General features: G+C 36.6%; 2 protein-coding genes and 3 long non-coding RNA genes across 5 annotated transcripts; 1 reads left to right on the forward strand and 4 right to left on the reverse strand.

Annotated features, from left to right (window-relative positions):
- Positions 1 to 648: 648 nt before the first annotated feature.
- Positions 649 to 3074, forward strand: LOC147504311 (uncharacterized). Its single transcript, XM_086605142.1, has 5 exons — positions 649 to 897; positions 981 to 1612; positions 1686 to 1920; positions 2259 to 2684; positions 2985 to 3074. Exons 1-5 carry the CDS (start codon positions 649 to 651, stop codon positions 3072 to 3074), a joined length of 1632 nt encoding a protein of 543 aa, XP_086461268.1.
- Positions 3075 to 3726: 652 nt separating this feature from the next.
- Positions 3727 to 5201, reverse strand: LOC147504312 (uncharacterized). Its single transcript, XR_015220380.1, has 5 exons — positions 5034 to 5201; positions 4529 to 4591; positions 4371 to 4451; positions 4086 to 4191; positions 3727 to 3979 (listed from the first exon to the last, which is right to left on the reverse strand). It is a non-coding gene; the product is annotated as an uncharacterized LOC147504312 (long non-coding RNA).
- Positions 5202 to 10746: 5545 nt separating this feature from the next.
- On the reverse strand, positions 10747 to 13968 carry LOC147504313 (uncharacterized). The gene is made up of 4 exons (XM_086605143.1): positions 13772 to 13968; positions 12831 to 13623; positions 12106 to 12720; positions 10747 to 11415 (listed from the first exon to the last, which is right to left on the reverse strand). Exons 1-4 carry the CDS (start codon positions 13966 to 13968, stop codon positions 10747 to 10749), a joined length of 2274 nt encoding a protein of 757 aa, XP_086461269.1.
- Positions 13969 to 18832: 4864 nt separating this feature from the next.
- On the reverse strand, positions 18833 to 19357 carry LOC147504314 (uncharacterized). Its single transcript, XR_015221175.1, has 3 exons — positions 19263 to 19357; positions 19024 to 19128; positions 18833 to 18926 (listed from the first exon to the last, which is right to left on the reverse strand). It is a non-coding gene; the product is annotated as an uncharacterized LOC147504314 (long non-coding RNA).
- Positions 19358 to 19472: 115 nt separating this feature from the next.
- On the reverse strand, positions 19473 to 20522 carry LOC147504315 (uncharacterized). The gene is made up of 4 exons (XR_015220381.1): positions 20384 to 20522; positions 20103 to 20239; positions 19772 to 20017; positions 19473 to 19667 (listed from the first exon to the last, which is right to left on the reverse strand). It is a non-coding gene; the product is annotated as an uncharacterized LOC147504315 (long non-coding RNA).
- Between the last annotated feature and the right edge of the window lie 196 nt (positions 20523 to 20718).

The raw sequence follows: 20718 nt of genomic DNA on the forward strand, positions 1-20718 counted from the left end.
TTTGGCTTCAATACTTGTACGTTATCGCATTTACTTCTTACCCTTTGAATCAATCAGTTTTTAATGAAATATATGTATATATATTTTTTTAGTGTTCCATGGATTGCGGAGAACATGACATGGCATTCGAGGGCTGTGGTTGATGAAAATAGAGTGAGACATCCGGTTGACTCTCTCAATTAGAGCACAGTTGATGCAAAGTGGCCAGAATTTTCTACTGAGCCACGCAATGTCCGTCTGGGACTTGCGACAGATGGATTTAATCCGTTTTCTCATTCTAATAGTTCTTATTCGTGTTGGCCCATTATGATTGTTCCATATAATCTCCCGCCATCTCTTTGTATGGTTAAACAGTTTATTATGTTGTCCATGTTGATACCTGGGAAAAGTAGTCCAGGGAAAGACATTGATGTCTATTTGCAACCCCTAATCTCCGAGTTGAATGAGTTGTGGTCTACAGGCACCAAAACATAAGACTCTCATAGTAACACCACATTTACTATGAAAGCAGTTTTGTTATGGGCCATACATGATTTTCCTGCATTCGGCATATTATCGGGTTGTAAGACTGGTGGAAATTATGGTTGTCCTCCATGCGGCAAAAAGACATATTCAATTAGGTTAAAACATGGGAATAAGAATGCATATATGGGCACTAGGAGATTTCTTCCAGAGGATCATCCTTTTAGGCGGCAAAAAATACCATTTGATGGGAAGGAAGAACATGGGGAAGCTCCAAGAAGATTGAGTGGTTCCGAGGTAAAAAGCAAAGTGGAAAGTTTTGAAACGGTTTATGGAAAGGTAGCACGAAAGAAAGGGAAAAAAAATGTTGATGATGATAAGGGCGTGACTACATGGTCAAAAAGATCAAAACTCTTTGACTTGCCGTATTGGGAGGTAACTTAATTTTCCATTTCTTAATTTGGTTTGTCGTACATCATTATACATTATTGTAATTTGTGTGTTTTCGTGATTAACAGTTCTTGCTTAATCATCACAATGTGGATGTAATGCATGTGGAGAAAAACGTAGTCGAGAACCTTATTGTGACAATTTTGGAAATGGACAAGAGCAAGGATGGTTTGCAAGCACGCTTAGACTTGAAGGAGATGAATATAAAGCAACACTTGTGGCCACAAGAAGTGGGAAATAAGTTGTTGCTACTAAAGGCTGATTTTACTTTATCCCAATCTGAAAAAAAATTGTTCTTTGAGACCTTGGTCACATTAAAGGTACCTATAAGATATAGTTCCAATTGGGACCAACGGGTGAGCAAGGAAGATTTTCAATTAAAAGGCTTGAAGTCGCATGATTATCATGTAATGATGCAACAACTTTTTCCGTTATTACTCATACATTGCTTTAAAGAACATAAACAATTGCGAGTAGCAATCCGACAATTGTTAACATTTTTCAACATCCTTTGCTCCAAAGAAATATACCTCGATGAGCTTGAAGCTGCTAGACAAAGAGTGATTGAAGTGTTGTGCATTTTTGAGAAGTATTTTCATCCTTCATTCTTTGTCATCATGATGCACCTTGTTGTGCATTTGGCGGAAGAGGTAGAACTTTGTGGACCTGTTTGGTGTCGGTGGATGTATGTTTTCGAACGGTAAGTTTTATGAGTGAGCTATCTATATTTTTGTTATTTGATATGAGTAATATATGTTGTTAATTTGTACTAGGATGATGAGAGACTACAAGAGGTATGTAAAGAATCCAACACATCCTGAAGGTAGCATTGCTGAGCGTTACGTTGTCGAGGAATCAATAATGTATTGTATGGAGCATATGCCTGATGGTTCAAAGGGAAGCTACAAGCGAGGTAAAGAGAGATTCATGGATGACACAGGAGAGCTGACAAATGATAAACCTCTCAATAAGAAAGGCGTATATAGATTGAGTAATGTGCATGAACAAGTACGTAGATGAGTGTTGCAATGCTCAAAACTTTCTATTCCATGGCAAAAGTAAGTCTTCTCTTGTCATGTTTATAATGTTGTATATGAGACCGTGAAACTATAAAGACCTATTTAACTTATCTCTTGTGTCATTTCATTGTAGGAAATACCAAATATACTTGCAAGGATTTAAACCGAGTGGTCGTAAGAGAAAAGGAAACACCGAAACACCAATGAGTTTTATTCCTTGGTTAAGGGAACAAGTATAGTTTCAGTACCTTAGTAATCACTTAGAGTAACACGTAGGATCATGTAGTTCTTGCATAATAATATTAGCTTTTGTGGATTTTTTGACAGCTACAAAATGAAGAGGTTTCTCCCATCAAAAGACTTGTTGATGGTCCTAACTTCCAAACAATTTCTTATAACACATACCAAGCCAATGGATATGTGTTTTCTACTGTTGAATGGGACACTAACAAGACAACTCATAATTCTGGAATGAAAATGAATGCGATGACTAACTTTCATGCAAGTGCAAAGGATAAGAAGCTCGTGTCAGATGATACTACTTATTATGGGCTCATTAGACAAATTCTCGAACTCGACTACTTTGATTTTACTATAACTGTTTTTTGTTGTGATTGGGTTCGTGTGGAAGATAAAGTGAATGGATGCTACACTGATCCGGATATTAATTTAACATTCATGGATTTGAGCAAGTTTAAAGGAAGTTTGAAGATTGTAGATGAGCCATTTATTCTTGCCTCACAAGCATCACAGGTTTTTTATTGCAAAGACCTAACAAGGAGTGGTTGGAATGTCGTGTTACATGCTCCAAAGAGAATGACTAGAGACATGGATGCGTAAGAAAACCCTTTAGTTTTTGAATCAAGATTGTAACGAGACACTTTTGAGTTCATTAGTGTTAGAAGATAAATGATTGATGTTCACTGATATTAGGTAATATCTAAGTCAGGTGGCTTAACTAATACTGTCTTATAATGTTCATCTTAGTACAATGTCTTGACATGTTATTGATGATATACTTAAATCTGATTGCACGTATGACATTATTTGCAGGTCAAGCATTGTGTTTTCCTTCCAGCTGTGTTGGGGTTTCTACTAAGTGTGTATTCGTTGAAATCCATAGGATCGGATATGTCGGGATAGGAGAGCACAGAGGTACTTTCTTTTAAATATGTAAAATTTCAGTTTGATCGGTCATGGCCATCACACTTTTGATACTGGTTGTTGGGGATAAGTAGAGACTGCTGCCAAAAATTCGATAAAATTCAATGGCTAAAAGTTGTCACTAAAAGGCTTTCGTGATAATTATGGCTGTCAGAAAAGTCGTTGGTGAAGGTGGTGTCACAAATGCATCATTGACGGGTTAAAATTGTCACTACAACTATTGGTAATGCTTCCACATCCGCGACACCTATGCGACTCTTTGCAACCATGACCCAGAACGACAACTAAGGCTTGTCAAGAATTCCAACAGTTAGCGTGATGACCCAGAATTGTCGGCTTAAACAAGATATTTCAATGGTTTAAAGTCATCAAAGTTGCCAACAACTAATTTCTTTTGCAAATACTGACAACTATCTCGACGACTCAAAATGGTCAATATAGCCAATTTTTACCCAACAGCTTTAAATTCTCAGAATGGCCTACACTTATAAATTGTTGCAAAATGTGTCATTAATTCTCAACAATGACGAGCTTTTGCGGTTGAAAACGGCATAAACCAATACTAAAGCATAGTCGTTAAAGATTATAATATAAAAACAATTCGTACACCACAAAACCACCTTAAACAAAGTTCCATAACCAATACCTTTTTTTATTAAAAATCAATGTACATGACATAGAAGTACAAAACATTTACAATTTCTTATTCTACATTACAGAATGTTTAGATCCCGAAATCAATGGATTATCAGCAGCTCATCTCGCTTAGTGAGCCCAAAAGAATTGTCGAAAGTAATGGCCTACATTGCAACAAATAGCCACCGTATCCAGCTCAATAAGAAATTTCCTGGTTACTGGAGACAGTTCCGAAAAAATCTAATTGCCTATGAAGCCAAAGGAATTTCCAAAAAATATAAGAAAAATGTTTCACTTCTATGAAGGGATTGATAATTGGAGCATAAGATGCCTTGGAAATACTTGGATGTGTACCTGCAAGGCAAACATGATGTCTGATTCATCAACTTTTAGTGTTACTCTTTTTGATCTATCATCCCGAGATTGGCCCATTTTGAAAATTCCATGCATACCAAACAACCTGGGATTTGTTAGTTTTCTCTTGTAATATAGGGACTCACCCAACTCAACAAGGCACGACATGACTATTTAATTGAGTCATGCACACAAATTGAATCTGATTGCAGTACGAATATCAGTGTTTTTAGAAGATGAGAAAAATCATTAGGTTCGGTGGTGTTACAAGCACCTAGTCGAAACTCTACACATATTTGAAAATTCCGGGGAAGCGGTGGGAGGAATTTTTGTTGATTTGCTCAAGTCAATGTAAGATCTATTCAGCTGCACCAAAAATAGGTAATGAGTATCTTAATGGCGACTTCAAACTCTAAAAATGAATCTAAGGAAAGAGAGCACACCTCTCCAACAGTAGTATCCTTCTTAGTTCCACGGAAAAGCTTCACCATAGAACAAAGTACGATCTGCAGTGACAAGTGTATGAGTAACTCACAAACAAAACATGAATGTTATAATGTGAAAGCACAAGAAGGGCTAATTAAAGTTTTTCAGTGTACCAGTTAGCAGTAACCATGAAACCATTAATGAGTATTTGATAGCTAAAAACTGGGGGTCAGCTAAATTCAAACTACATTTTTAAGACTGATGGTTATCATCGTGCCAAGTGGGGGTTAGCTAGATAAACAGTTGGAAGTGATGATGCTGCTTTCTGTCTTATGATGAAAGCATTGGTTCACTTTCACCTTGTAAAAGGGAGATTTATAATCTGAAAGATGATTCTAAGGGACACAAGATTTAGCAGCAAGACACACTTTAAAATAGATATCGAACTCAAACAAATGAAAAATGGAAACAAGTACATAACTAGATGTATTTCCAAAGATAATAGTTCAGCCTGCAGCTTACTTGATTATTAGTCATGTCTTTTGGCCCAATCTCAATCCTTTAAGGAACACCTTTCATTTCCCACTGTGAGTATCTCCAACTAGGTGAATCCTCTTCTATATCTTTCTCAGCACGGACACCGGCATTACTCAATGTTTCCACAGTGGCAGAGCACACATCAAAGATGACTTGCATATCAGCGTCTTCATAAGGAACTGGAACCACAATAACTTGGATGGATGCCACTTTAGGTGGAAGAACCAAACTTTTGTCATCACCATGACTCCAATCTGTAGAAGTAAGAGAATGAAACGAGTACATTATACTACTTTCTTTGGCTGGCAGATAGCGACAAGGACTTGCCAAGCAAATTTATGTTTTTCAAATTTGTCAAATGCACATCTCGTCTCTTCATATACAAGAATGAACAGTCTTACAAACAGCTAAGTGAACAGGAGATATAAATTACTTTTAGAATGAATTAGACTTCTATAAGTTCTATATTAAATGAACTCTTGATCTGACGAAGAGTCTATTGGTTTTCACACTCAATTTTTAACTATTCTAGGACAGTTGGAAAATATCAGCAGAAGTGCTTCTCATCCAATGCCTTTATAAAATTTCACGAGAGATGGTTAACTTCGATCTTGTTAAGTACCTAAGCAATTATGTGAAATAAAAAATAACAAAAGAAATTGTGTGAGAGTTCTTGTTCGAAAGTCTTTATCGCCCAGGAATTTTGCCGGACCATAGCCTCCTCTCTCATCTCATTCTCGAAGGTTATCTCGAACATCTTGGCAAAATTCTGACCGAGGCAATGGGATGTTGCACCTTGTATGCCATGACCAGTATTTGGAATAAATTCCTGCCAAAATATAATCAGAACAAAGATGCAAAAAGCTCATAGTTTATAGTAATCACTGAAACAAGTAGATGAGTTGCACAAAAATATCATGAGTCACCTCAACAGTTGTTGTATAAAGCCCACCAAGAAACTTTTCAAGCTCGCTTGCCTTCCCTTTTACAACTGGGATTGCTAGATACTCCTTATATATCCTTCTATAGAACTCCAATATTTCACGAACCTGATAAATATTATCACATAAAGGAAAATAGAATGACCACGTATCCAAAAATATAGAATATCTTCTGGTTGTCAGATAAGAGATAACAGCATCTGCACTAGAGTATAAGACACATAGCCGCAACTACAAAAGCTAATCCTGAATATACCATCATCTGGAATCCAATACTTCATAGAGTTGCCAATGTATAAAAATCCAAACTACTGCAATAGATCAACGAAATCAAGGGTAGAGCTAGTGGTCGTGACCAAAGTTTGAAAGATCTGGAAGAAACTTCGGGCATTTAACAAAGCCCGGATTACGACTGAGCATAACTTGCCGGATTTAAACAAATACAATTACCGATCACCAAAAAAAAGAGATGAAAGGAGAGAGTCAACGATCCAAATGCAGATCAAACGAAAACCAACTGGAATGATTTTTATTTACCAAAGGATCTAAAGGTAATATGCTTATACGGAGGGGCAGAACGAGGCTAGCGAGAGGAGGTGGGGGAATGGACTATGCTAAGTATTACAAACTTTTGGAAATCTAATATCATGAAAGTGGCATCTTGATAAATACTCAAAGTATCCTCTGCTTTAAAGCTTTATTGACTAAAAAGTGATCAATTGTTTACATCCAAAATAGAGAAAGTGAATTCTAAAGGAAAAATATCTGCCCACATTAGGGTTATCCTCAATTTCAAATTCAACATAAAGGCACGAATTATTATTGCGATATTCACTTACGCCTTTTCTTTAGGCACCCAATATGAGATTTGGCCATACCTTCTTTCCAAAAGCACGAACACATTTGGACTCCAATATTTGAGGAAAGCATCGAATGCAAGAAGAGTATCAAGAGGTGCAAACCGCCATTTAAACAAAATGATCGTAAAAAGTAAAAAACAAGATTCCCAAAGTTTCTTATGAAAAGTCAAGAAAGATTAGTTTTCAGATTACGTTCGCTATGAAGGCTTCTTGAAAATTTACGGAAGTATTGAATATAGGGAAGAAAAATTCAATCAATGAAACATCAAAATACCTAACCGAATAGATATAAGACTTCCTAAGGACTACTGAGGGGAAACTAGTTACACTTGTTGAGCACCAAAAACTACTAGTAGGCCTTAAATACTACTACCATATCTTTATACTACTGAGGGAACCTACAAACCACTAAAGCGACTTTCCTCTTCAAATAAGAGATCCCTGTTAAATTCTCGAGATTTCCTCATTCCTTGGAAAAGCAGGTATCTTGGGTCTAGTTAAAGATGCGTAACGGTAACCTCTAATCAAGGGGTCTAATCAAAGAAAAATCTAGTGAAAGTGTTTTTTGTTCGGGAGGAACAGAGAGAAGAACACCTGTCCGGACACCAAAGAGCTACATCAAAATCTACCAATAGAAACTAAGCTTATTCCAAAATGAATAAGATATCTTTGATTAAAAATAGTAACGTAATAAATAATGAGTTAGAAAAAATTATATCGAACAAACTGCACTTCTCTCTGAGTAATCGCATAAGGTTTCCCATATAAATCATTAACTTCGTCAAGAAGATCCCAAACATCACCGCCTAAAACTACTTCTTTGTACATTGCTTTTGTTTCACCAAAGATCTCCAACAAAGTCGCGACAAAAAAATTGATATCAATGTACGCAACGGATTTATAACAAACAGAAGTTCCAAAAAGTATGTGAAACAAAAATAAATCATTGATTTGATCCAAGATGATGAATACATGTTCTAATCACAACTCCCCAAGCCTTAAGGGATATTAAGTGATTCACCGAAAAATAGAAGTTATAGACTACAAAATAGAAGGTACAGACATAAAAATGGAAGGTACAGCATTTGTACATTTAGATTCTTTAGTAAAGAAAAGGACAAGAAGACCTAATAAAAGAGCCAAATGCAGTATAAAGAAAAGGAGAACAAAATATCAGTCCTCTTAGTTATGATGATGATGGCCACCAAGAGAATGCAAATGACCAAGTGGAACCACTCCAGAGCTTACAAAGGTAGAGGAGTCTTGAGGATTTTGCTATGATTATCTCCTTGTCATGCTCCTGGTCAATCTAACCAAAACTTAGACGGACAAGAACGTAAATGAATAAGACATTCAAGGTTGACAAGACTTCATGTTTCATGTATGAAAAATGAGCGGCTCCCTTTGGACCAATGACATGTTGCGGTCAAATAACAAAACAAAGCAAAAGGAATTATAATAAAATATTACCAGGAAAAACACCAGAAAAATCATCAGCCTTCTCTATAAGTTCGTCAACTGACAAAGGTGCTAATGATACGTCTTTGTTTTGGCTCAGTAAAGTTGATGAAGGATACATGTTAGTTCCCATTCCTAGACGGCGTCCTATTTCTTTTGCAATTGCCAGTTGATCACCTAACAAAAACTTAATGGCATCACTTAATAGACACACATGACAGATTAAAGAAAAAGCAGAGCATGCTCACTGTCAGCTAAAACTCAAATGGGAGAAAAGAAAAGTTTGAGATTAAGAGCTATAAAAACAAAGGGCATGTTAACAAGTACATGCAGATATTGTATAAAATTGTCAGCCATCAACACCAGCATCTACCGTTAAGAAGAAATAGAATTATCTATGACTTTCAATCCTGTCCATTATTAAGTAGCCAAGTAGGATTATCGAGCTATGACTTATATATGCTCAGCTTGAATACATTGTTAATAAGTTGTGAGGACAAAGAAATGAATGACCAACTATACATATTACATCACTAAATGAAGGGCTTGCATATTCTAGTGGTCGTTCTGAGTTCAGGACGCTACCATGTGGCAGCACCAAACTTAAAGTTGCATAGCTTTAACATTAACACGGCCTAAAAACAAGAGAAACCGGTGTCTGAGGAGTTCATAAGAGGAGTTGAGCCATACCTGACAACGGGAATTTTGGTAAATGGTCATTGTCCCTGGGGCATAATTTATTTTACCCCTATCCTAAATCCCAAATTAAACAGGAACAGGGTCCTCCAGCCCTCTTCCCCTAGTTTAGTCAACGTATACCCTCAAACTAAAGAGCTTAGTACAGAAATGAGGGAAAAGAAAGAAAATGAAAATGTGATACTAGAGGAAGCATGTGCCTCACACTCCCCAAATAGATAGTTATACAAAAATTGCACCTACGGAAGTGTCTACAACCTGATTTTTTATATATATAATTTACAGAGAGACAAAAGATTAATTCTATATTATGAGATCAATTAATAGCTCGCCAAGGTGTTATGAACTTATGGCAAAGGTATGATAATTGCAAAGCATTTGATAAATTAAATCTACCATAACAATGTCTATTTTTGTTACAAGAAGTCCCACAACCAGCAGAGGACATGAGTTCTAAGCTCCTTATTCAAAACTGGAAGCTTGATAAAATGCCATGTGCAAAACCGTTCCCTAAGTCGATACATCAGATAAGAGATGACCATAACCAAGTTCAATACGATCAAGACTCTACGTATTTAAATTAAAGTTGTGTGATTCACTCTGCAAAAAAGGTAACGAAGTTTGGCATGTTAGGAGTTTGGTTTTAGGGAAAACAAATGTGCTTGGAATTTTATTAACGGACCCTGCTGACCACTTAAAATTTTATTTGTATTATACTTTCTTCCCATTTTTCGGTGAGTAAATTTCATCCATGAAGGAAGCATAGAACACTGCATAAGGATGGCAGAATCAGGTTAAAACTCTTCCAAATAGAGTATACAGGCCAAATAGCGTATGAAACATATTTTCAAAAAAGTATATTAATACTAGCTAATAATATGCTAGTTGTTATAATAGCTTCTTATCTGAAAAGGATGAAAAATAAAATAGAATTTTACAGTACAAAATGTATATGATTTGACAAAAAAAAAAAAAAAAAAATTAGGAGTTGACATATAAAAGCATTTTCTGAATTATTTAACAATAATATGCAAATAATTACCTTTCCCCAGTCTACAAAATCAATTAGTTCTTCGTCCATAATCTCTTTAGCAGAAATTTGCAAGATTTTCTCTCTTTCTCCTTGAGTTGGGCATTGAAGATGAAATACTCTATCCATCCGACCAGTCCTTTGTAGGGCCTGATCTATTTGCTCCAGATTTCTTGTTGTAGCCATCAAAACAACTCCATCTTGCTTTTCAAACCTGTACAAAAATAACATTGCACTTGAGGGAAAGAACCAACAGATGAAGAAGGGTTAAATATCTACACATAACTAAGACTTAAAACAAAACATTCCAACTCATTTCCCAACCATTACACCAATAAGGGGGAAAAGGAAAAATTGAAATTAAAAAAGAAAAGTGCAACTGTTACATTAAAACGAGAAAGAAAGCCCCCAAAAGCAAAATACTACAAACAACAAAGAAATGATACCTGGTAAGACCACCATGTTCCATTATTAAAGGTTAAACCTACCTTTTTCCCTCCTCCTTTATCCGGGCTTGGGACCGGCAATGCTAAACAAAAACATGGCATTGGCGGAGTTAAAAAAGGTTTACCTAGAAGATGGTAATTTAAAATTCACTAGCACCACATAATATATTCAAAAAGACAAACTATCAATTGTCAAATAATATACAATTCAAATGACTTTCTTAGCCAGCAAAATGGTACCACATAAACAACTACAAATAATAATACCTAACGCTTCCTCGACCACTTTCGTATATTAGTCTTCTCAACAACCACTACATTTTCGTCAGGATCATTATAGATCAGCTCATCATCCATTGCTTGTTCACTATTGTTGGTTCCAACTTCAGCATTGGTTATGACCGATTCATTGGGAAGAATACAAGTTTTATCTTCATAATATGCCTTTGCTGGAACCTCTAGTACAACATGCCATTCCGACTCCTTAGGATCTTTAGAGTAAAACACCTGGTTAGCATCTTGTGCAAAAATGAATGGTTCGTCCCCTAATTGATTAGAACTAGCAAAGTTCGACAAATTTACTAATCTTAGATTCGCTTCCTTATCATATCTAACACCATGGTGAGTCACTTTAACCCAATCACACTTAAAGAGGATAGGCTTGTACCCTTCTCGATACTCTAGCTGGATGATATCTTTGAGAACTCCATAGTACATCAATGATTCATCTACTGGAGTCTTGTCTTTAGCACTAGATTGACAAGTGGTTATACAATCTGTGCTAACCCCACTGTTTTGGTACCTTTTAGTTTTCTCATGGTCCTTGGTAACATAGAGGAAGCCGTTTATGCAGTACTTCTTGTAGCGTGTAGCAATCAACAAAGGTCCTTTAATAATATCTAAGAAATCAACATCCGTAGAGTCAACGATCTCTGTCTGTAAATATTAACAACAAAGAATTAGATTTGATCAATTAAAAGCAGGCAAATATTAAGTTATTTTCTAGTACCTGCTGTTACAACCAGGGCAAAAACTCTTCTTCGCTAGGTACCTTATAGTGTCCAAATTTCTTTCCTAAAGTTGCCTTACGTTCTTGTAAGAATTCAGTGTATTTCCTTAAAGCAAAAGGGGGAACATTTAAGCTTACATAAGATGCACGATGATAATTTAATATATAGGGTTATAATAACGCATACCTTTGCCACGTTTCATATTTAGGATGACAGTTGAGTACCCAATGGCGAGCTTGTTCATATTCAATACCATGGATGACAAAGGTCTGACCCGCCTAACTGGTCCGGCCCTCACCTTTGTCATCAATGTCATCTAAAGATTTAGCAGAGTCATCCATTTTCTCCTCCAGTTCTTTCAAAATACTTATTTTACCTTTTCCTTTGTACTGATTGCAATATATTATTGCCTCCTCATCAAGGTATCTCTTTGCCACACAACCCTCAGGGCGAGCTTTGATTGCAACATAGCCTTTAAAAGTTTTCATAAACCTTCAATATTAACGACGTGTTAAGTATAACATATTTCAAATAATATGTCTACAATGTAAGTAATCAAAATTACACCATACCTTTCAAATGGATACATCCATTTTTAATAAACAGGTCCACAAACCCGAGCCTCATAAGCCAAATGGATAGGCAGGTGCATCATGACAACAAACACTGATGGAGGGAAATACTTCTCAAGTTCACATAGTGTCCTTGCCATATCCTTCTCTAATATTAACAGTGAATCAACATCGATAATCTTAGAACATAGAGCATTAAAAAATGAAGAGAAACTTTTAATTAAAGGGCGAATTTCCTTCCTATCCTTAAATGCATGTTGGATCAACATAGGAAGCAAATGGTGCATCAAGATGTGATAGTCATGAGACTTCGTATGTGCACCTTTTAGGTCCATACCATCTTCTGTGACAATATTCCTCCAATTGCTACTAAAACCAAAAGGGACACGTAAATCACATAGTGTCTGGAGAAATATCCTTTTCTCTTCTTTCATGAGCCAATACCGACCAAGCCTCTGAATTTCCTTTCCATTCTGTTTTTGCAGCCATAGTCGCTTTTTGACTTTCAGCCGCTTCAAATCTCTATGTGCATTAGCATCATCTTTCGTTTTTCCCTTTGTGTTCAGCATCAATGCAATCAAGTTCTCACAAACATTTTTCTTGATATGCATAACATCCAAATTATGGCGCATAGGGATATGCTCCAAGTACTTGAGAAACTTAAAGAAAATTGACTGTTTACAGAAGCAAGCTGATGCATCACCATCCGCATATTCATCATCTTCTCCCACCTTTCTTTTTTTCTTTTTTTTTTAGTTTTCCCCCACACCACATCTAGTCCAGCAGTCATTTTTTTCACTTCTTCCCCACTCAAACGTATTGGTTGTCCACGAGACTCCTCTTTCTTATTAAAAGTGTTAGCACTTGTGTCTTTTCTGCTTCTATCTGTAGCCGACAGCCACCTCCTGCTACCCATGAATGCATGTTTCATTCCATATCGAAGCCACATAAAATCTATCTTTGGACCGCAACAAGGACAACCAAATTTACCCTTCGTTCTACAACCAGAAGCATCCCCATATGCTGGAAAGTCATGTATTGTCCACAACAACATAGCATGAAGATTAAACTCGGTATTAGTGAACGCATCCAATGTTGTGACCCCTTTCTCCCACAGAACTTTCAACTCCACAACCAAAGGTTGCAAAAACACATCAATGTCCTTCCCTAGTTGGCTTGGGCCTTCAATGAGTACTGTGAGCATTGTAAATTGTGGCTTCATGCATAAACCCGGTGGAAGGTTATAGGGTACACGCAATACAGGCCAGCAACTGTGTGTTGTGCTACACGTGCCAAAAGGATTAAATCCATCTGTGGATAATCCCAAGCGAACATTACGAGAATCAGATGAAAAATCTTTATACCTTCTATCCATGGACTTCCATGTGTTAGAGTCGACTGGGTGCCTCATCTTTTCGGGTGTCATTCTTCCGGTTGAATGCCAAGTCATCTCTTTAGCCACCCAGGGCACGCTGTACATTCTTTGCAGTCTTGGAGTTATTGGAAAATATCTCAATATCTTAGTAGGGACTCGCTGTTTTGTTCTTCTATCAAACTTGAACCTAGACACACCACATGTGTCACACTTGAGTATTTTTTGGAGTGTTGTTATCTAGAGGTAACACATCCTTTAGAAGCTGAAGGAGCTCATTAAAACTTCTATTGCTCCATCCATGGCCCACTTTTAGGTTCAGCAGACTTCGTGTAAACCTGAGCACATTGTACTTACTACCATTGTACAAGGGGTTCAGATACTCTGGCATATTTCCTAACTCAGTAGGTGGTACCTCTCTGAATCTGTTCTCACCTTGAGTCCCCGTGTTTGGTTTATCTTGGACACAAGCATCTGGATTACCACCAGAATCTTGAGCCATTGGGTTTATGAGAAGCTCATCAAAGTCATCCATGTATACATTTTCTTGGTGGTCATGGAATCTTGATTCATTATCGGCGTGCTCAAATGTTTCACTCTCACCATGCAAGTATCAAATCTTATAAGCCGGGTTGAAACCATGTTTGAACAAATCTATCTTCACTTCTTCATAAGGAACTGGAATTCATTGATTCTTGCACATATTACATGGGCATTGTGTCGTCTCTGTATCAGGAAAACGAACTTGCACGAATTTCACAAAGCTCGACACACCATCAATAAAACGTTGATCAGGAAAACTAAGATCAATCCAGGCCCTGTCGTCTTTTGCAGAGTGACCCATTTCCACTCTGCAACATGTTTAAAACAAGCATAATTTAGATAGGTAAAGGCATATATCTATGCAATTATAAACAATCCTCGGCAAGATAAAATATATATAAAAAACAAAGAGACAACTGAAAATAAGATTTAATATTGAAGAAAAGTGCTTACTTGATCAAACAGAAAACCCTGGTTAATACTAATCGATGGAACTGGTAGAGAGTAACAAAAAAGGGTGTGTTGAGGGAGAAGGAGGAGACAGAGAAAAGATAGATTGGAAGTTCGTATAACTGTTTTATGGGAACTTCCCATTTTAGTTGCTTTTCTTTAGACGTTGGAATTCAAATCGATATCCCTCACTAAAACACATGTGCGTAGGGCAGGGAATCGGGTCGGGTAAACCCGAATCCAACCCGACCCGATTACCGAATACATCGGGTTCGGGTCGATTTTCATATCCATTTATGTATTCGGGTATGTCGGGTTTAGGTCAGATTCAGATATAATTTTTAGGCTTTTTATTTTATTTTTAGTGTTATCCGATCGGGTTAGTCGGGTTTGGTTGGGTTTGGGTCGGATTCGGATATTAAATTTCGGATATAATCGGGTTCGTGTTCGGATACTGTGAAATTATTTGGATTCGGATATAGCCATATCCGACCCGATCCCTGCCCTACATGTGCGGCTTCACAAGCCATCAGTCGTTTCGCATCGAGATGTATGTTGCTTCGTATCTCAACGGTGAGATCACATCTTATGGCAAGAGGCGAAACCTGAAATTGACTTTTATGAGAAATTTTCATTAACTATTAATCCATGTTCCTCTTCATTTTTAACAATTTTTCATTTTTAATAAACTTCAATTAATTGTCATAAACTCATTGGTAGTTTACCCAAACTTAGGGGTGTCTCTTTTTTTCGAAAATCCAATTTTTTCGAATTCCGATTCGATATTTTTCTGAATTTGGCCATAATATTTGTGTTCCGATATCTGAAATTCTGATATCCGATTTTTCCAAAAAATAATTAGATCGGAATTGGATGTGTTTTCAAAATCCGATCCATTCTGATTTCCGATTAATTTCCGCATTTTTAACATATAGCGGTTTATTTCATATAGTTATTACTAAATTAAAACTGTAGATAGTTTACAAACCAAATAAAATCCTTGAGAAGTAGAACATTGTCTCTCTCACACTTTCAAAAAATCAATATTGTCATTTTAGTACATATCTCAATTTCTCCTATCTTCCTATTTACTGAATTGAAAAAATTATTGATATGGGTACTGAACTATAGTGGATTTTACATTATGGGCATTGTATTATTTCAAATATTGCTAATATGGGTGCCGTATATTTATACTGTGAAGTATGTATACGTAATTGATGATTTGGCAAACAGAATGCATACAAATGGCAAGTCAGTGTCCACGTAAGTTCAAAACACTAAAAGTTTGGCCTAGTTATTGAATGACCATTGCCCACTAAGTCACTAGCCCACACTTTTATGTTTTTTTTGCTTAAAACATTAAATGTTCGCCCTAGCCCAACTAACTAATCCCGAAACAAAAACAAAATCCACTCGTCTTCTTCAATTCTTTTTCAGAATATTTTCGGTATTTCTCAAAAACAAAACAAAACGCCACCCAAAACTCAGAGTCGGCCCTGATTGAATCAGAACCAATGGATTTAGAGTGGACCAATTTTCGCTGACAAACCTTTTGGTGGCGTCAACAGAGGGTTTTAATTACTTGAAAGGAAGGGAATGCCATGCACATGCTCTCAAGAATGGGTTTGGATCGAATATCAGTGTGAATAATGCGTTGATTGGGTTTTATAGTAAATGTGGTAGTGTGGACGATGTGGTTTTTATATTTGAAAGGATGCTAGCGAAAGATGTCATTACTTGGACATGAATGGTTATTGCGTTTATGAAATTTGGGATGGTGGAGTCGGCTTTGAAAGCCTTGTTCATATGCCAACAAAAAGTTCTATCTCTTATAATTAATGCTCTTTTATATGGATATATTAACTCGATAAAAAATGGTTATCCTAAGAGAGAATTTGATTATATAATTTAAATTTCCGATTTATTTTCGTATTTTGCGGATTCCGAAAATTTAGAAAATTTTCCAATTTTCCGAACTTTCAGAATTCGGAAAAAAAATTGTCATCCGAAAAAGAATTGGATTGGATTTGGAAAGGATATTGCCATCCGAAAAAAATTGGAAATTTTTCCGAAAGCCCTTTGTCCAATCTGATCCGAAGTCACCCCTAACCCAAACCAAATTTAACGGTCCTCATTGGTAGTACTATGTTTTAGTAGTGTCATAGTTGTAGTACTGTGTTACTCTTGTTTTAGTTAGATTGGAGATGGAACTTTGGATAGCTATTCGCTTATTGTATGACACTCATTTGAATATATAGCTATTAGCTTAGTTAAGAAGGAAGATTGAGCTCGGATAGCTCAGTTACTAACTTGTAATTTGCATTGGTTCATAGTCTTCTTTTCTCTAATCCATCCTTTTCAGTTAGCATTTTCAGTTCTCCTTTCTATATTATCAACTTTTTGAGGTCGGGATTGTGTCTGGAATCCAAGGGACGCCTAGAGAGTAGTCATGGGTATTGGGCTATTGGTTCAATTTTTCCATCCAAAGTGGGAGCATGCGTGTCTACATCATTTGTCTGAACAATATTGGAATTTCATTAGAAGTTCGCATCCAAGGTTGCGACTTCAGAATGGTGGTAAAGGGGTTCAGGGAACGCACTAATACTTCATTAGAAGTTCCAAGGTTTAGATCATATATAAATCATTGTACTATATTAGCAATTCAAAATCCGAAAAATACCACAATCTACTAATTACGAACCATTCATATATTATATAAGATATAGAATAGAATTAAGACCCACACCACTACATCTACTAAATAAAATACTACAATCTAGTTAGATTGTTTTAGTTATTGCACCCACACCACTGCATCACCCTAATTCTAACCCACCAACTAAAGGTTGGCAGCAGCAGCACCCACACCACTGTATCACCCTAATTCTAACCCACCAACTAAAGGTTGGCAGTAGCAACACCCACACCACTGCATCACCCGCACCACTCACACCACTCAAACCACTGCAACACCCACCCACATCACACAACTCACACACTCACACTCTCACTTAGTTGCACCTGCACACACAGTATCAGCAGCAACACCACCACCCGCACCACTGCATCACCCGCACCACTCACACATTCCTGAAAATATCTAAGTCAGCTAAATAGTGTGAGTGTGTGATGTTACAAACAAGTCAGCAGTGATAAGATATAATATATGAATGTGGGTGCTATTTAGGTGTGAATTAGAATAATGTCGGATAAGATATAATGTCGGGAGAACACATACCTGCAGTAACTTAGTTTCAACAGGAAAATCTTCTAAACCATAATTTAGGTGTGATAAGATATAATGTCGGAGAACACATTCCTACAGTAACTTAGTTTCAGGCAGTAGAGTTGTAATTACACTGAAAATAATATAATAGCCTTTCATAAATGAGATAATAGAAGGTTTCCACGCACCAAGAAAACTAAATAACCCTGTCGTGAAAACATCATATCCACAAGTAGTCATTCGCAGACAACAGAGAATTCTAAACGAATGTAGTCAAATAACATATTTACATAGCCACGTCCAAATAAACTAGTAAAATAAACAACTTCTTTTTTTAGATGTTGTAACCAGTCCTATGACTGGAGGCTTGGCACCCACGCCTGGACAAGATAAACATTAAGCGTCGTCCTTTGGAACCTACAGAAAAGCTGTTGGCCAAGTGACATATCCATGCACACCCACTTCTCCAAGTGTACTAGCAAAATCATTTGGAAAGAACACTTTGGCTTCACTGTCAACCACCTCAGTTAAGAGAATTTTGAAAACCCCCTCTCCCATGGGCCTACCATGGACAATGATTGTGGGTTTACTGCAACAATTTCTCCACTAGCAACCTTTAATCCCCCGACAAAATGCAAATCTCTCATCTTGTTCATAAATGAATAATGCATCTGCATTAATTTTGAACTAACATAAATACCTTTTTAAAGTAATACACCATATAAAAATGCACCAATATATAAAACTATCCCAAAAAAATATACCTAACTAGGCTGCCTTAATGGAACTTCTATAGTAGGTGTTTCTGAAACATGATTTCTTTGAGTTTGGGATGCAGGCTAAATGTAGACAAACCACATGTTAGCAACTAAGGAAAACCAAAAACAACACCACTCTAAAGTTCAACAATCCTACCACATGTACCTGTGATGCCACTATCATGTCCTTCACCATTTGAAGCTCTGTTTCTAACCTGTCCAACTTTGAATTTGTAGTAGTGTTTTCACATCTCAACTCTTCATTTTTCTTCAAAATCAGAGCAGTTTTTTTCACCATGGTACTACTAACACCAGCACCCATACCTCTCATACGTCCACTTTTGTCTTTTCCAAGTGTCTGTAGACTAATCCGATTTACACATAAAAAATAGATGGAATAAATATATAAAGATATATACCAATGCATTAAGTATTACTTGTCTGTGCAAGTGCATCATCAACACTCAAAATGTTGGACGAAGGATCAGAATTCACAATTCCTTGAATTTTTTCCTAAAACATTTTTAATTAGTTAGCAATATAAACTAATAAGCTTTGTAAAACTATGAGTGACTGAAGAATAAAATGTAGTCAATGTTTTAACACTTACAGCGATCTCAGGACACTGAATGGTTTTGTCTTTCTTAGTATGGGCTCGAATGTATACCTCTGCCCTCCCAACCTCCAAGTCGGACTTGAACTTGTTTTCCACAGCCTTAAAATATAGGTGTATGTGAGTATAAAAAACAACTATGTTAATTTAATCTTCTAATTCCTTTATTGCATCTTTTAACAAAAATAAAACATGCCTAATTATCACACTCCACAAAAGAATTGAACCATACTCACAATGACATACCGTGTGGCAGCCATGCTCCTCCTGCCAAGTGTATTTGGTGCTCTGAGTTTCAAACGGTTAGCCTTGTTTCTTTTGCTTGCAGCCTAAGTTAATCCAACAAAAATAAAATCATTAACTCATTACTAATTAAAGTCGTCAAATACTTAATCAAAGAGGAGTCAAAGAAAAAAATAGGATTATGTAATTGAGACCTAAAACTTCTCACTCTTTGTGTATTCCAAAAACCAATACCACTGCTCTCTGTTAAAAAAAGGAGGGGGTGGAGCTGCTCTCACTGATGCCCAACTTTTACCTTTGATATGGCACTTATGCAAGTTATGCCTGTGATTTCTCTAAGCTTGATCCATACTCTCTCTGAGGTACTCTAGTGAAACGTCATCAAAATCAAAATTGTCCTAATATGCATGTAAAAGTAAGATTGATTAGTACACATTGTAGTATGTCTTAAAGCAATAAACTCATACTTAAATTTAATAAACATAGTTAAAAGATAATATACCTCCAGAACACTCAAAACTCTTTTTTTTATAGTCAATTGGCACTACACGAAAGTTCTGGTATGTTATTGGAACATATTTCCTAGTGTTCACTCCTTACCCGGTAATAAATACCCTGGTATCCAGATCTAACCCATTGGGTTGTCCTAGCTCATTAGTACTAACTTTCCTTTTCTTCCCATAAGGTAATACTTTAGGGCCTTTTGAGGGTCCTCTCTTGGTAGAAGAAGTCACTGCAGGTGTCCCTCCTACATGTGTCATAATAATAAATATGGTAACACCATAAAATAAAATGTTATAAAACAAGAATGTTTAGGGTACACAGTATATTACCACCTATCTCATTGTCACCCAAATCAGCACCTTGCAAATTGCTACGGTCATGTCCATCACCTTGCAAATTGCTATCGTCTTCTTGTCCAGCACCTTGCGAATTGCTACCATCTTGTTCGTCTAAAGGATCCATAAGTCTATACAGATGAAAAATCTAAGACACTAGTTAGAGTGAGAAACACCAAAGTCCCAAACTAAAACTAACAATTAAAGAAGTAACAAGTAAAGATTCTAATAAGGCAGAAGAACTATTATATTTCACAGAGTAAAAGTTTCCATACCAAACTCTTTGGAAGAAAGCTCTGGATTTGTGAAAAACAACATGGGCTGAACCACATATATATAAGCACCTGGATTGTGGAGAAGATGGAGGAAAACTAACTTGCACGACCATGGGAATGTGGGTTTCGTGCAATCTTTCTAGAGGGAGTTAGTTATTTTGCGAGTGTTTTAGAAGAAATTCGATGGTTTGGCGCTTCGATATGTGCGGCAATTCAGGGAGAAATAACCCCATTCTCATTTGTTATCATCCACGACTTAGGTTAGTCACATTTGATCATGCTTTTTGGGGTCTAATTCGGGTCACTTATTTTAACCAAGTCCATGGACAAAAACC

Source organism: Coptis chinensis, chromosome 4, assembly GCF_015680905.1.
Source record: "Coptis chinensis isolate HL-2020 chromosome 4, ASM1568090v1, whole genome shotgun sequence".
In the NCBI taxonomy this organism is placed as follows: Eukaryota; Viridiplantae; Streptophyta; class Magnoliopsida; order Ranunculales; family Ranunculaceae; genus Coptis; species Coptis chinensis.